Here is a 13322-nt window from a genome sequence, read left to right as displayed (position 1 = left end):
GGTGAGAAAAGTGGATCCATTCTTCGCAAGCCAGTACCACCAGTAGAGAAATGTATTTTTTTTAATTGACCCCCTTTATAAGGGAGCTAATATTACAAATGGAGTTGGGATTTTAGCTGGGGGTCTTCGATGCCATGGAGCCATGTCTAGGGCGGATGCAAGTTCCATGTGTCCGAACCATCTCCTCTTTAAAGGCCCCCCACCCTGTGCAAATTGCCAACGGGCAGGATTAGAAGCAAAGCCCTAGTGTCCCTGGGTCCAACTTGAAATCTGCCTCCATCAGGCCTCCTGTGTCCCACTTCCATCCTAGGAGTGTGGCTGAAGCTGAGAAATTTTGGCCCCTAGATCTTTACTGTTAACTATCCAATAGGCAAGGATTTAACTTTTAGTTTTACATTAGCTCCTAAACACTGGGCCTCAAGGCACATCGGATCCACTGCACCTCTTATATAGGAGGGCTGATCAAAGCATTTTGTGGCAGGATTTCTGGGGACTTCAAGCCATGTACCCAGACTGGACACCCCGGTAGGCTTCAGTTCTGCCCCCAAACCAACATGTATGCTGGGTTCTTCCTGGCACCCAGAGGGGGATTGATTGGGAGGGGAGACAGTATAAAGGCTTTGTGGGGACATGAGGGAGCTGCAGAAGTATTGCGGCAAATGGAGGGCCAAAGGCGAGGCAGTTGGGATTTAGAAAATGTAGTTGTAAGTGGCTTGGGGAAATATTTTTTTTACCAGGGTAGACACAAAAGGAATTGCAGCAGGAAGGGGATATGGGGATGCAGGTGGTGAGGGATGCAAGGAGGTGGACAGAGATAGTCCTGTCTGTGATAAGAGGCCATGGGGAAAATCACCCAACACTCACCTACTTTTTGTATGCGCTGCTATCAGCCTCAGCAAGGAACTCATTCATCTCCCTTTTGAACTACAAGAAAATAGTTTCCATATGGGGTGTAGTGGAAGAATAAACCATATGAAGGCTGTTAATTCAAATTTCAACGCACTGGGTCCTAGATTATAGAATAACACAGCACAGAAGGAGGCCATTCCGCCCATCAAGTCTGTGCCGGCTCTTTCGAACCAGAGACTGACAGGAAAAACTGTAACGGAACAATGGGTGATCTTTAAGGAGGAGATGTTTCAAGTACAGGTTAGGTACATTCCAACAAGAGGGAAGGGTAAGGGAACCAAAGCAAGGGCTCCTTGGATGACGAGGGAGATTGAGAAGATGATGAAACAAAAAAAAAAGAGGGTGTATGATGAATGTCAGGTGAATTCTTCAAGGGAGAACCAGACCAAATATAATAAGTTGAGAGGGGATGTGAAGATGAAAATAAGATTGGCAAAGAGAGAATATGAGAGTAGAATGGCGGTTAACATAAAAGGGAACCCAAAAATCTTCTACCAGCATGTAAACAGTGAGGAGGTAGTAAAAGGCGGGGTGGGGCCTATTAGGGATAAATGCTTAGAGGCACAGGGCAAGGCTAGAATACTCAATGAGTACTTTGTATCAGTGTTTACTCAGGAGGTGGATGCTGACAAAATATCAGTAGAAGTGGAAAAGGTAGAAGCAATGGAAGGGGTGAAAACTGATAGACAGGATGTACTAGAAAGACTGGGTATGCTTAGAGTGAACAAGTCGCCTGGTCCAGATGGCTTGCATCCCAGGTTGCTAAAGGAATTGGGGGAGGAGATAGCAGAAGGGCTTGCCATAATTTTCCAATCTTCCCTAGATGCGGGAGAGGTGCCAGAGGATTGGAAAGTGGCAAATGTGACACCATTGTTCAAGAAAGGGTACAAGGACAATTATGTAACTACAGTTTAACATCAGTGGTGGGTAAAGTTTTAGAAACAATAATCAAGGAAAAAATAACAGGCATTTGGAGAGGTTTAAGCTAATTAAGAAGAGCTAACACGGATTTGTAAAAGGCAGATCGTGTTTGACTAATCTAATTGAATTTTTTGATGAGGTAACAAGGAGGATTGATGAAGGTAATACAATGGATGTTATCTACGTGGATTTTCGGAAGGCGTTTGACAAAGTACCACATAGAAGGCTGGTTAACAAAATTGAGGCTCATGGAATAGGTAGGCCAGTGGCAGCTTAGATAAGGAATTGGCTTAAGGACAGAAAACACCAAGTTGTGGTAAATGGCTGTTTTTCAGACTAGAGGATGGTAGACAGTGGTGTTCCCCAAGGGTCAGTGCTGGGGCCACTGCTTTTTTTGATATATATATATATAAATGACCTGGCTATTGGAATACAGAGTAGAATTTCTAAATTTGCCGATGACACCAAACTTGGGGGTGGGGCAAACAGTGAGGATGATACCAATCGATTGCAACAGGACATAGAAAGACTAGCAGAATGGGCAGACAAGTGGCAGATGGAGTTTAATACAGAGAAGTGTGAGGTGATACATTTTGGCAGAAGGAACAGGGAGAGGCAATATATACTTAATGGCACAGTTTTAAAGAGTGTGCAGGAACAGAGGGACCTGGGAATTAATGTGCATAGGTCCCTGAAGGTGGCGGAACATATTGAGAGAGTAGTTAGCAAAGCATATGGGATCTTGGGCTTCATAAATAGAGGTATTGAGTACAAAAGTAGAGAAGTTATGCTGAACCTTTATAAGGCGCTGGTTAGGCCACAACTGGAGTATTGCGTCCAGTTCTGGTCACACTTTAGGAAGGATGTGAAGGCACTTGAGAGAGTGCAGAGGAGATTTACCAGAATGGTTCCAGGGATGGGGAATCTTAGCTACAAGGACAGGTTGGAGAAGCTGGATTTGTTTTCATTAGAGCAAAGGAGATTGAGGGATGAAATTGTAATGTATATACCTTTAAGGGGGAACTATCTTTTACAGCTCATGTATACTGCAGTACCGACAGTGACCACACCTGTATATAGCACTGAGTAGCAATCTGTACAGATCAGTTCCATGTTGAGTAAACACCTGTTGTACCGTTCTCCTGCAGTCTGTGTCTTATTATACACAGACACAACATTGGCGACAAGGCAAGTTCGAACCTACCTGCAACTCTGCATCACCTCCCGGGGATTCGAACCTGGAGATCAGTGGATTGGAGGTCAAGGCCAGAGACTCGGGCGTCGACCACAGGCAACCACCCAGTCATCCAGCAGAGACTCGAGAATTGCGGGGGAGGCTGTCGAGAGCCAGGCTTGGCTTTCCAGTCGAGGTGGTCCAGCGAAACGGGCTGGCAACAGGTAGTGCGCAGACCCTTCCCGGACAGCGGCGGGCTAGAGTCCGACCGAGCGGCACAGCAAAGGGCCGAGCAGCGTCGACGGGGGAGAGAGAGGGCAGAGCGCACAGGGCGCAGCCGGTGTTCAGGGGCCGAGCAGCGTCGAAGAGAGGGAGAGAGAGACGCGCAGAAACCCGCGAGGTGCCGCCATTGCCACGAGGACTGCCGAGAGCGGCGTTGGCAGCAGCGCAGGAGAAGCGCGCGAAACCTACAGGGCGCCGCCATTGGCACGAGAACCGCCGGGAGCGGCGTTGGCAGCAGCGGGGGAGGAAGGAAAGCGCGGGAGACGCCATTTTAAACCACACCCAAAATGCCGAAGAGTGGCAGTATCACCGCATTTGACAATGAAGTCGAAGATTGGACTACATATGTCAAACGAATAGAGGTATACTGCAAGGCAAATGAGGTGTCAGATGACAAGAAAGCGTCGGTATTGTTAAATTTAATGGGTGCAAAGACGTATGGTTTATTACGAAATCTAGTAACCCCAACGAAGCCAATGGAAAAGAGTTTTGAAGACATAATTGTAATGTATATACCTTTAAGTGGGGAACTATCTTTTACAGCTCATGTATACTGTAGTACCGGCAGTGACCACACCTGTCTATAGCCCTGAGTAGTAATCTGTACAGATCAGTTGCAGTCTGAGCCACGTTGAGTAAACACCTATTGTACCGTTCTCCGCAGTCTGTGTCTTCTTATACACGGACGTAACATTGGCGACGAGGCAGGTTCGAACCTACCTGCAACTCTGCATCACCTCCCGGGGATTCGTTCCTGGAGATCAGTGGATTGGCGGTCAAGGCCAGAGACTCGGGCGTCGACCACGGACAACCGCCCAGTCATCCAGCAGAGACTCGAGAATTGCGGGGGAGGCTGTCGAGAGCCAGGCTTGGCTTTCCAGTCGAGGTGGTCCAGCGAAATGGGCTGGCAACAGGTAGTGCGCAGACCCTTCCCGGACAGCGGCGGGCTAGAGCCCGACCGAGCGGCACAGCAAAGGGCCGAGCAGCGTCGACGGGGGAGAGAGAGAGAGAGAGGGCAGAGCGCACAGGGCGCAGCCGGTGTTCAGGGGCCGAGCAGCGTCGGAGGGCGAGAGAAGCACGCGAAACCTACAGGGCGCCGCCATTGCCACGAGAACTGCCGGGAGCGGCGTCGGCAGCAGCGGGGGAGGAAAGAAAGCGCGGGAGATGCCATTTTAAGCCATTGGGAGACGCCATTTTAAACCACACCCAAAATGCCGAAGAGTGGCAGTATCACCGCATTTGACAATGAAGTCGAAGATTGGACTACATATGTTGAATGAATAGAGGTGTACTGCAAGGCAAATGAGGTGTCAGATGACAAGAAAGCGTCGGTATTGTTAAATTTAATGGGTGCAAAGACGTATGGTTTATTACGAAATCTAGTAACCCCAACAAAGCCCATGGAAAAGAGTTTTGAAGACATAGTAACGACACTACAGGAACATTTAAACCCCACACCGCTGCTGATAGCAGAAAGATTCAAGTTTCACAAACGGAACCAGCATAAGGATGAAAGCAAAGCTGATTATTTAACAGAACTGCGCAAACTATCGAAACACTGCCAGTTTGGAGCGGGACTGGCAGATACCTTAAGGGACAAGTTTGTGTGTGGGCTTCAAAGTGAAGGAACCCAGAAACGGCTTTTATCTGAAAAGGACCTTATGCTGGAAAAGGCTTTCAGCATTGCGGTATCATATGAAGCAGCAGCACGGGGCGCTGCAAAGATACAACAGAGACCACAAGAATATGGCACAAACGAAATGTCATATGGAACAGAGAAGTGCTATCGCTGCGGCAGAACAACACACGACCACAATGATTGCTGGTTCAAAGACAAAGTGTGCAGACAGTGTGGAAAAGTAGGACACATAGCACGAGTCTGCAGGTCGGGAAAGAAAACCAGCAATAAGAAACCTACCAAAGAAAAGTACAAGAAGGTACATAAGATGACGGAGAATAGTTCAGACGAACAAAAGAGTGATAACGACTCCGAAAGCAGGGAACCGAGTTGTCTGAAACTACATAATGTGATCACAACGGAGGATCACCGAACCATTTGGGTCATTCTCAAGATAGCAGGAGTCCAGGTAAAGATGGAATTGGACACAGGATCAGCCCTAACAGTCATAAACCGATGGGACTACGAGCGGCTATTCTCACACATACCCTTGAGACACAAAAATTATTTTGAAGACGTACACGGGGCAAAAAGTCTACCCCAAAGGAAAAATAAGGGTGACCGTTATATATAACGGTAAGGAAACACCAAAACTAGACCTGTATGTATTGCAAGATGGAGGACCACCATTACTGGGACGTGAATGGATCCGGAAAATACAACTGGATTGGCATTCCATACAGGCACTGACTGTGGCTGACAAAAAGGATGACGACGTCACGCCTGGGCGACTGTCAACGATCCAAACTGATGCGAAAGAAGTGTTCCAGCAAGGACTCGGAACACTAAAAGGCATGACAGCGACGATTAAAATTGAAGAAAACGCAAGCCCAAAATTTTTTAAGGCCAGACCGGTACCTTATGCGATCCGCCCAGCCGTCGAAGCAGAGCTGGAGAGTCTCGAACGTTCAGGTGTACTGTCCAAGGTAGACTGGAGCGAGTGGGCTACACCCATCGTCCCTGTGATGAAAAAGTCATTGAGCAGCACGCCTGGGGAACCAAGGAAGGTTCGCATCTGTGGGGACTTTAAGGTAACAGTGAACCCGGTCCTTCACACCGTACAATATCCACTTCCGCGGATTGAAGATATTTTCGCCTCGCTATCTGGAGGGAAACGCTTCACTAAGATTGATCTGGCCCAGGCGTATCTGCAAATGGAGGTAGAAGAAGCATCAAAAAAATGCCTCACAATCAACACCCATAAAGGTCTCTACCAATACAACCGGCTGGTATTCGGGGTAGCATCAGCTCTGGCTATTTGGCAGAGGGCAATGGAACAAGTCCTGCAAGGGATCCCAGGGACCCAGTGTTATTTGGACGACATCCTGGTCACGGGCGAAAATGACAGTGATCACCTTGCCAACCTGGAGCAGGTGCTCACTAGATTGCAGGAATATGGGCTCCGAGCTAACCGCCCCAAATGCGAGTTTTTTAGAAAACAGATCTCGTATTGTGGCCACGTTATCGATAAAGAGGGGTTACATAAGTCCCCAGAGAAGATTGAGGCAGTAGTCAAGGCTCCAGCACCGGAAAATGTGTCACAACTGAGGTCGTTCCTCGGGCTGGTAAACTACTACCATAAGTTCTTGCCAAATTTGTCTACAATACTACACCCACTGAACACCCTACTGCAAACTGGGGTGCCATGGAAGTGGAGTGACGAATGTAGACAAGCTTTCCAGAAGAGCAAAACACTAATCACATCGAAAGAGGTATTGGCCCATTACAACCCGGCATTACCAATTCGGTTGGCATGTGATGCGTCACCCTACGGCATTGGAGCGGTGCTGTCGCACAAATTCTCGGACGGCTCAGAGAGGCCAATAGCCTTTGCGTCACGATCACTAACCTCAGCTGAGCGTAACTACGCCCAGATTGACAGGGAGGCCCTCAGCCTAGTGTGGGGAGTGAAAAAGTTCAATCACTATCTGCACGGGCAGAAATTCACCTTGCTGACTGATCACCAGCCTCTTGTCTCCATTTTTAATCCGAAGAAGGGCGTTCCGGTGATGACCGCGCAACAACTACAAAGATGGTCACTTTTTCTAGGGGCGCACCACTATGAGATTGAATATAAGGGCACGAAACAGCATGGAAATGATGATGGGCTATCACGCCTGCCACTGCCTACTGCGGAGGAAGCACCAGCAGTGGATCCTGTTGAAATATTGCATTCGACTATAGTTGAATACCTACCGGTAACTAACGCTTGTATCGAAAAGGAAACCCGAAATGACCCGACACTGTCTCGGGTATATGATTTGACGGTGAAGGGATGGCCAGCACATGGCGACTCACTGTTGCCAGCATTCTCGACAAGGAGAGAACAGCTGTCAGTGTGCCGGGGGACCTTGATGTGTGGATCCCGAGTGGTAATTCCACCCAAGTTAAGGGATAGAGTGCTGAATGAGCTTCATGTGGGTCATCTGGGAGGGGTAAAAATGAAAAGCCTAGCCAGGGCTTATGTGTGGTGGCCGGGAATCGATAAACAAATCGAGGACCTGACCAAGAGCTGCTCAGGATGCCAGAGAGTCCAAAATGCACCACCACAGACCCCTCTACACCCATGGGAGTGGCCCTCATCTCCATGGCAACGGGTGCATATTGATTTTGCTGGTCCATTCATGGACTCAATGTTTTTAATAGCCGTGGATGCGCACTCGAAATGGCCCGAGGTCATCGAAATGTCCTCCACCACCACGGAGAAAACTATTGCAGTCCTACGGACCATTTTTGCCAGGAATGGCTTGCCAGAACAGATTTGCTCCGACAACAGACCACAGTTTGTGTCCGAAGAGTTCCGGAGGTTCTTGAAAAAGAATGGGGTAAGGCATTACACATCCGCCCCGTGTCATCCAGCCACAAATGGATTGGCTGAGAGGTTCGTACAAACCTTTAAGAAGGCAATAAAGGCTATGTACAATGACAACATTCCGCTGCAGCACAAGGTGGACAATTTCCTGTTCGCCTACCGGAATGCGACACATGCAGTCACCAACCAGGCCCCAGCCATGATGTTCTTTAACCGAAGGTTAAGATCTCGCCTGGATTTGCTCAGACCAAACGTACGAAGAGATGTTGAGAGTAAGCAATTCCAGCACATCCATGAGAAGCCAACAAGGAGCTTCAATGTAGGGCAACCAGTCTTGGCCCGCGACTACCGAACAGAAAAATGGCAGCCAGGAACGATATGCACACGGCAGGGCCCACTAATGTACACAGTGGACGTTGGGGAGAGCATCGTGAGATGCCATGCTGACCAGATCCTAGAGTCACAGGAACAAGTCAACCCCATGCCTCGCCCATACATACCTGGTGATGAACCCGACGTACAGGTCGCATCTACCCCAGAAACAGTAGCATCGGAAGCTGATAACCCAACCGACGACAGGGGGCCAGAATCGCCTCCGCACCAAGAGCAAGACACTCGGGAAAGGCGCTATCCAGAAAGGATCAGGAAGCCTCCCCAAAGACTGAATATATAAATAGACTATTTTCAGCTAATGTTGCATGTTAAAAGTGTTAATTGTAATTAGTTTGATATTTAATTGTTAAATGAGTGTTATGGTATTGTTAATCTAAAAGGGGAGGAATTGTAATGTATATACCTTTAAGGGGGGAACTATCTTTTACAGCTCATGTATACTGCAGTACCGGCAGTGACCACACCTGTATATAGCACTGAGTAGTAATCTGTACAGATCAGTTCCAGTGTGAGCCACGTTGAGTAAACACCTGTTGTACCGTTCTCCTGCAGTCTGTGTCTTATTATACACAGACACAACAGATTTGATGGAGGTGTACAAGATTATGACGGGTTTCGATAGGCTAGACGGGGAAAGGCTGTTTCCACTAGTTGATGGCACAAGGACTAGGGGACACAGATTTAAGGTTTGGGGCTAGAGATACAGGGGGGATGGGAGGAAAAACTTTTTTACACAGCGAGTGGTGAGGACCTAGAACTCGCTGCCAATGGAAGTGGTGGAAGCGGAGCCACTCAATGTTTTCAAGGGGAGACTGGATAGGCACTTGAGGGAAATAAACTTGCAGGTCTACGGGGATAGAGCGGGGGAATGGGACTGACTGGATTGCTCTACAGAGAGCCGGCACGGACTCGATGGGCTGAATGGCCTCCTTCTGTGCTGTTATGACTCTAAGTACTCATTTAATACCTCAGCCATGCCTTCTGCCTCCACCAACAGGTCTCCATTTTGGTCCCTTATCGGCCCACCGCTCCTGACAACCCTTTTACTGTTAATATGCCCATAGAAGACGTTTAGATTCCTTTTCACGTTAGCCTCCAATCTATTCTCCTACTGTCTCTTTGCCTCTCTTATTTCCTTTTTCACTTCTCTGTTGTACTTTTTATATTCAGCCTGATTCTCCCTTGTATTATCAAGCTGACATCTGTCATACGCCCACTTTTTCTACTTCATCCTACTCTTTAACTCCTGCGTCCAGGGAGCTCAGGCTTTGGTTGCCATCCCTTTCCCCCTTGTGGAATGTACCTAGACTGCACCCGAACCTCTTCTTTAAAGACCCCCATTGCTCCATTATATTTCTGCCTGCCAGTCTTTGACTCCAATTTACTCAAGCTAGATCCCTCAATTCGCTGAAATTAGCCATCCTGCGGTGAAGTATTTTTATTCTACATTGCTCCTTGTCCTTCTCTATAACTAATTTAAATCTTATGATACTATGATCACTATTCCTGAGATGCTCCCCCAATGTGACATTCTCCACTTGACCCACTTCATTCCCCAGGACTAGATCCTGCAAAGCTTCCTTCCTCGTTGGGCAGGAAACATACTGATCAAGAAAGTTCTCCTGAACACACTTCAGAAATTGCTTCCCCTCTCTGCTTTTAACACAATCACTGCTCCATTCAATAGTTGGATAGTTAAAGTCTCCCATTATCACTACTCTATAGTTCATGCACCTCTCAGTAATTTCCCTGCTAATATGCTCCTCTATCTCCTTCCCACTATTTGGTGGCCTATAAAATACACCAAGGAGCGTAGTAGCTCCTCTTTTGTTTTTTAATATGGCACTTACATCTGTTCCATAGACCAAGAAATCAGCAGTAAGTGCGTGACATGTGACTCGGCACTTGTCATCACGTCCTGGAAAAAGACGAGTCTCTCTTTCCTCCTGGGCTTCAATGCCTTCCATTTCAATCTGCAACCAAATCAGAAAGGGACATAACACTCTTCCCAATGCTAAATAAGACAAATGACTCATTTGCTATAAAAATGCTACATTTCAACTTCAATAAATTCCAAACAGCTTTCAACAGCACAAACATTGACCAATTCAGACGGAACAGAAGATCCATGACATAATTCGCAAATATATTTGAAGTTGATAGTAGTTTACAATACAAGCATAGGAAAGTCGGAGTGAGAAAAGCCATTCTGGCCATCAAGCCACTCCACCTATGGTCCATGCATGATTATTCGATCATCAACTTTTCTCTCCTCCCTGCCCCACTGCCTTGATTCCTCTACTTTAAGGAACAGTAAGTTCCTTCCCCTACCTTCTCTGAAAAAAAAATCAAGTAATCCTATTAATCTCTCTCTAACCCTCAATTCCCCCTCTTCAACAAATATTGATCTAGCTCCCTATTAGAAGGTGTCTATAGACTCTGAATTAATTAAATTCTCAAAATTCTAAAATACGCTCATTCCTTTTAAACAGCGATCTAGAAGTCGAGTGTGTGAATGGCTCACATCCCGAGATAAAGGCGACAATTTAGCTCCCCCACTCCATCTGGGCACAAGCTGAAATGCACTCTGCCTGACCTGACCCAGCCATTGTTTCTGGGTTCAAGTCATTACCCAAGCCCTTGACAGGGCTTTGTGCCTGGAAATGGGACGGAAATCCAACTGCTGCTACTCTAGGCCTGAAAAGTCTGCAGCTGCGGTAATGGCTTTTGGTTGTGGGGCCTTCTGGCTGCTGTACAAAAAGAGTAACCAAAGGCCTCCAGCACAATCATCTTCTTCCTGAATCTTCTGCTTGGCTCCAACAAGTGGTATTCAAGCCCTGTGAAGCTGGGCGCAAGGAAAAAATGGCACTTCTTCTGAGCACTTTTCCAAATGGGACCCACCCATCACTGAGACAGTAAAATGAGGTGGGAGGTCCTTTTACATTGCTCCCACCTCATTTGCGTGGAAAATTAATATTTGTACCTGCTATAGATACAAACAATGTAAAGGGAGCGGAGACCTTGCATCAGAGATACCGAGTGTTCCTCAGGGACAAAGCCCTTAAATATATTGATCGTGAACAATGAGGGCCACCAAGAGCTATTTTTTAAAATGGCGAACTGATGATGGCAATTTACAGTGTTCCTTATTTTTCACGGGGCATTTTAGACATTTTCCAATCCAGTAGTCATGAATTGTTCACCCCTGTTGTGCCTGTGATAGTTTTGACTGGTAGGTTCCAACATTTTCAGATTCCCTTTTTTTTTAAGTCAATGAAAAATTCTAAGTGTGTCTAATTCCAAACCTGAATTTGGACATGTCTTATGGACAGAAAATAACAAACACAGTCTTTGTTGCTCTTAACTAATCACCAAGAAAAAGGTACATGTGGCCAAAATAGAGTATATATAAAATGTACCATCAGATTACAATAACCAAGAAATTCAATGGGTACCAGTTTTCGGTGAGAAATGGGCGGCGCAATTCAAACATGTATCTAATGACGTTGGCGAGAGGACAAGCCACATTCAGCCTCATTTGAATGAAACAGGCGAGCTGCAGATGCCAATCGGGCATCCCAAAGCAGCTCACCAGTTGGGGCCTGATGAATTGCAGCATTCTGGTGTTGAGCCGGCCTACAGGGGGAGGGGGAGGCGTACCCGGGCTGGCAGTATTTTTGTGGAACCAGAAGGAGCACTCCAACCAGTAAACAGATTTTATAATTCATCTGGTGAATTAGATGTGTAATTAACTCTTTTACCTCCATCTCAATTTATCATGCTCTCTCTCCCGAGTTCACTACCCTCCTATCCTCTCAATCTCTCCCTCCATGTAAACTCCCAACCCATGATCACAGCCACCCCCTCGACCTTGCCATCTCTCATGGCCTCGCTACTCCCATCATGTCAATCGCAGATAAGGCCACCTTTGACCACTTCCTCGTATCGCTCTCCACCCACATCCCCCTTCCCTCCTCCAACCCTACTTCCTTCTGTGTCTGTCCCTGGAAAAAACTCTCCCCAACTCTCTTACAACTGCACTTACAAAATCCAACTGTCCAGCCTTTGGCCCTCCATTCACCATGACATTTCTGCAGCTACTGATCCACTCAACCACACCCTCACCACCACCTTTGATGCCCTAGTCCATATTAAAACAATTACTCTCTCTCACCCTGGCCGTTCCCCCGGTACGGCCCTCATTATCGCTCCCTTAAGTCCAAGGGATGCAGACTTGAGCGGATATGGCGGACAACTGGTTTAGCCTTTCACCGCCATCTGGCTGGACCACATAAAGCATTATCGGGTCCTGCTCTTGTCTGCCAAAACTACTCACTATTCCAGAATCATTCTGGAATGTAAAGATATACCCCAGCTTCTAATCTCTATTGCTAGCCGTCTTCTTAAACCCCTCTCCCGTCTCCTCTACCCTCACCTCTGACATGAACTCATGGACTTCTTTGTCTCTAAGACTAAGACCATCCGTTTAACTGCCTCTGCCATTTCCCTTACTTCCCCATGCCCACCAGGCTAAACTTCCCTCCTGCCCTAGCCCTGAACTCGCATATTTCTCCAGTTTCTCTCCGATCTCCCCTAATGACCTCTCTGTGCTCATCTTGTCCATGAGACCCACTTCCTGCTCCCTCTACCCTATTCCGACCAAACCGCTGCCAACTTCCTTTTCTGGCTCCCATACTAGCTGACATTGTTAACGGTTCTCTATCTCCCTCTCGCTCAAATCTGCTGTCTTCACCCCTCTCAAAAAACCAACCCTTGCAAACCACTGTCCCATCTCCAACCTTCCTTTCCTCTCCAAAGTCCTTCAACGTGTTGTCGCCTCCCAAATCCATGTCCATCTTTCCCGCAACTCCATGTTTGAATCCCTCCAATCAGGTTTCTGCCGCTGGCACAGTAGCGAAATGGCTCTCATCAAAGTCACAAATGACATCCTTTGTGACTGTGACAAAGGTAAATATCTCTCTTCGTCCTTCTCGACTTGTCTGCAGCTTTTGACACGGCTGACCACTCCATCCTCCTCCAACGCCTCTCCACCGTCGTCCAGCTGAGTGGGACTGCATTCGCCTGGTTCCATTCTTATCTATCTAATCGTAGCCAGAGATTCACCTGCAATGGCTTCTCTTCCCGCTCCCGCA

The 13322-nt window shown here is 47.3% G+C and overlaps 1 protein-coding gene across 1 annotated transcript in view; it reads right to left on the bottom strand.

The window, feature by feature from the left end:
- The window catches only part of wdr19 (WD repeat domain 19), a 103142-nt gene extending 92922 nt beyond the window's left edge, over nucleotides 1-10220 (bottom strand). The window contains exon 1 of the mRNA XM_085968740.1: nucleotides 10020-10220. Within this exon, the coding sequence (XP_085824866.1) occupies nucleotides 10020-10205 (186 nt within the window). The 5' untranslated portion in view covers nucleotides 10206-10220. The remainder of the gene's footprint in view (nucleotides 1-10019) is intronic.
- Between the last annotated feature and the right edge of the window lie 3102 nt (nucleotides 10221-13322).

This window comes from Somniosus microcephalus, chromosome 2 (assembly GCF_052327205.1).
Source record: "Somniosus microcephalus isolate GS21.2 chromosome 2, FLI_Smic_1.0, whole genome shotgun sequence".
NCBI lineage: Eukaryota > Metazoa > Chordata > Chondrichthyes > Squaliformes > Somniosidae > Somniosus > Somniosus microcephalus.
Note: the sequence above shows the minus strand (reverse complement) of the source record. Positions and strands in the feature narration are given on the sequence as shown.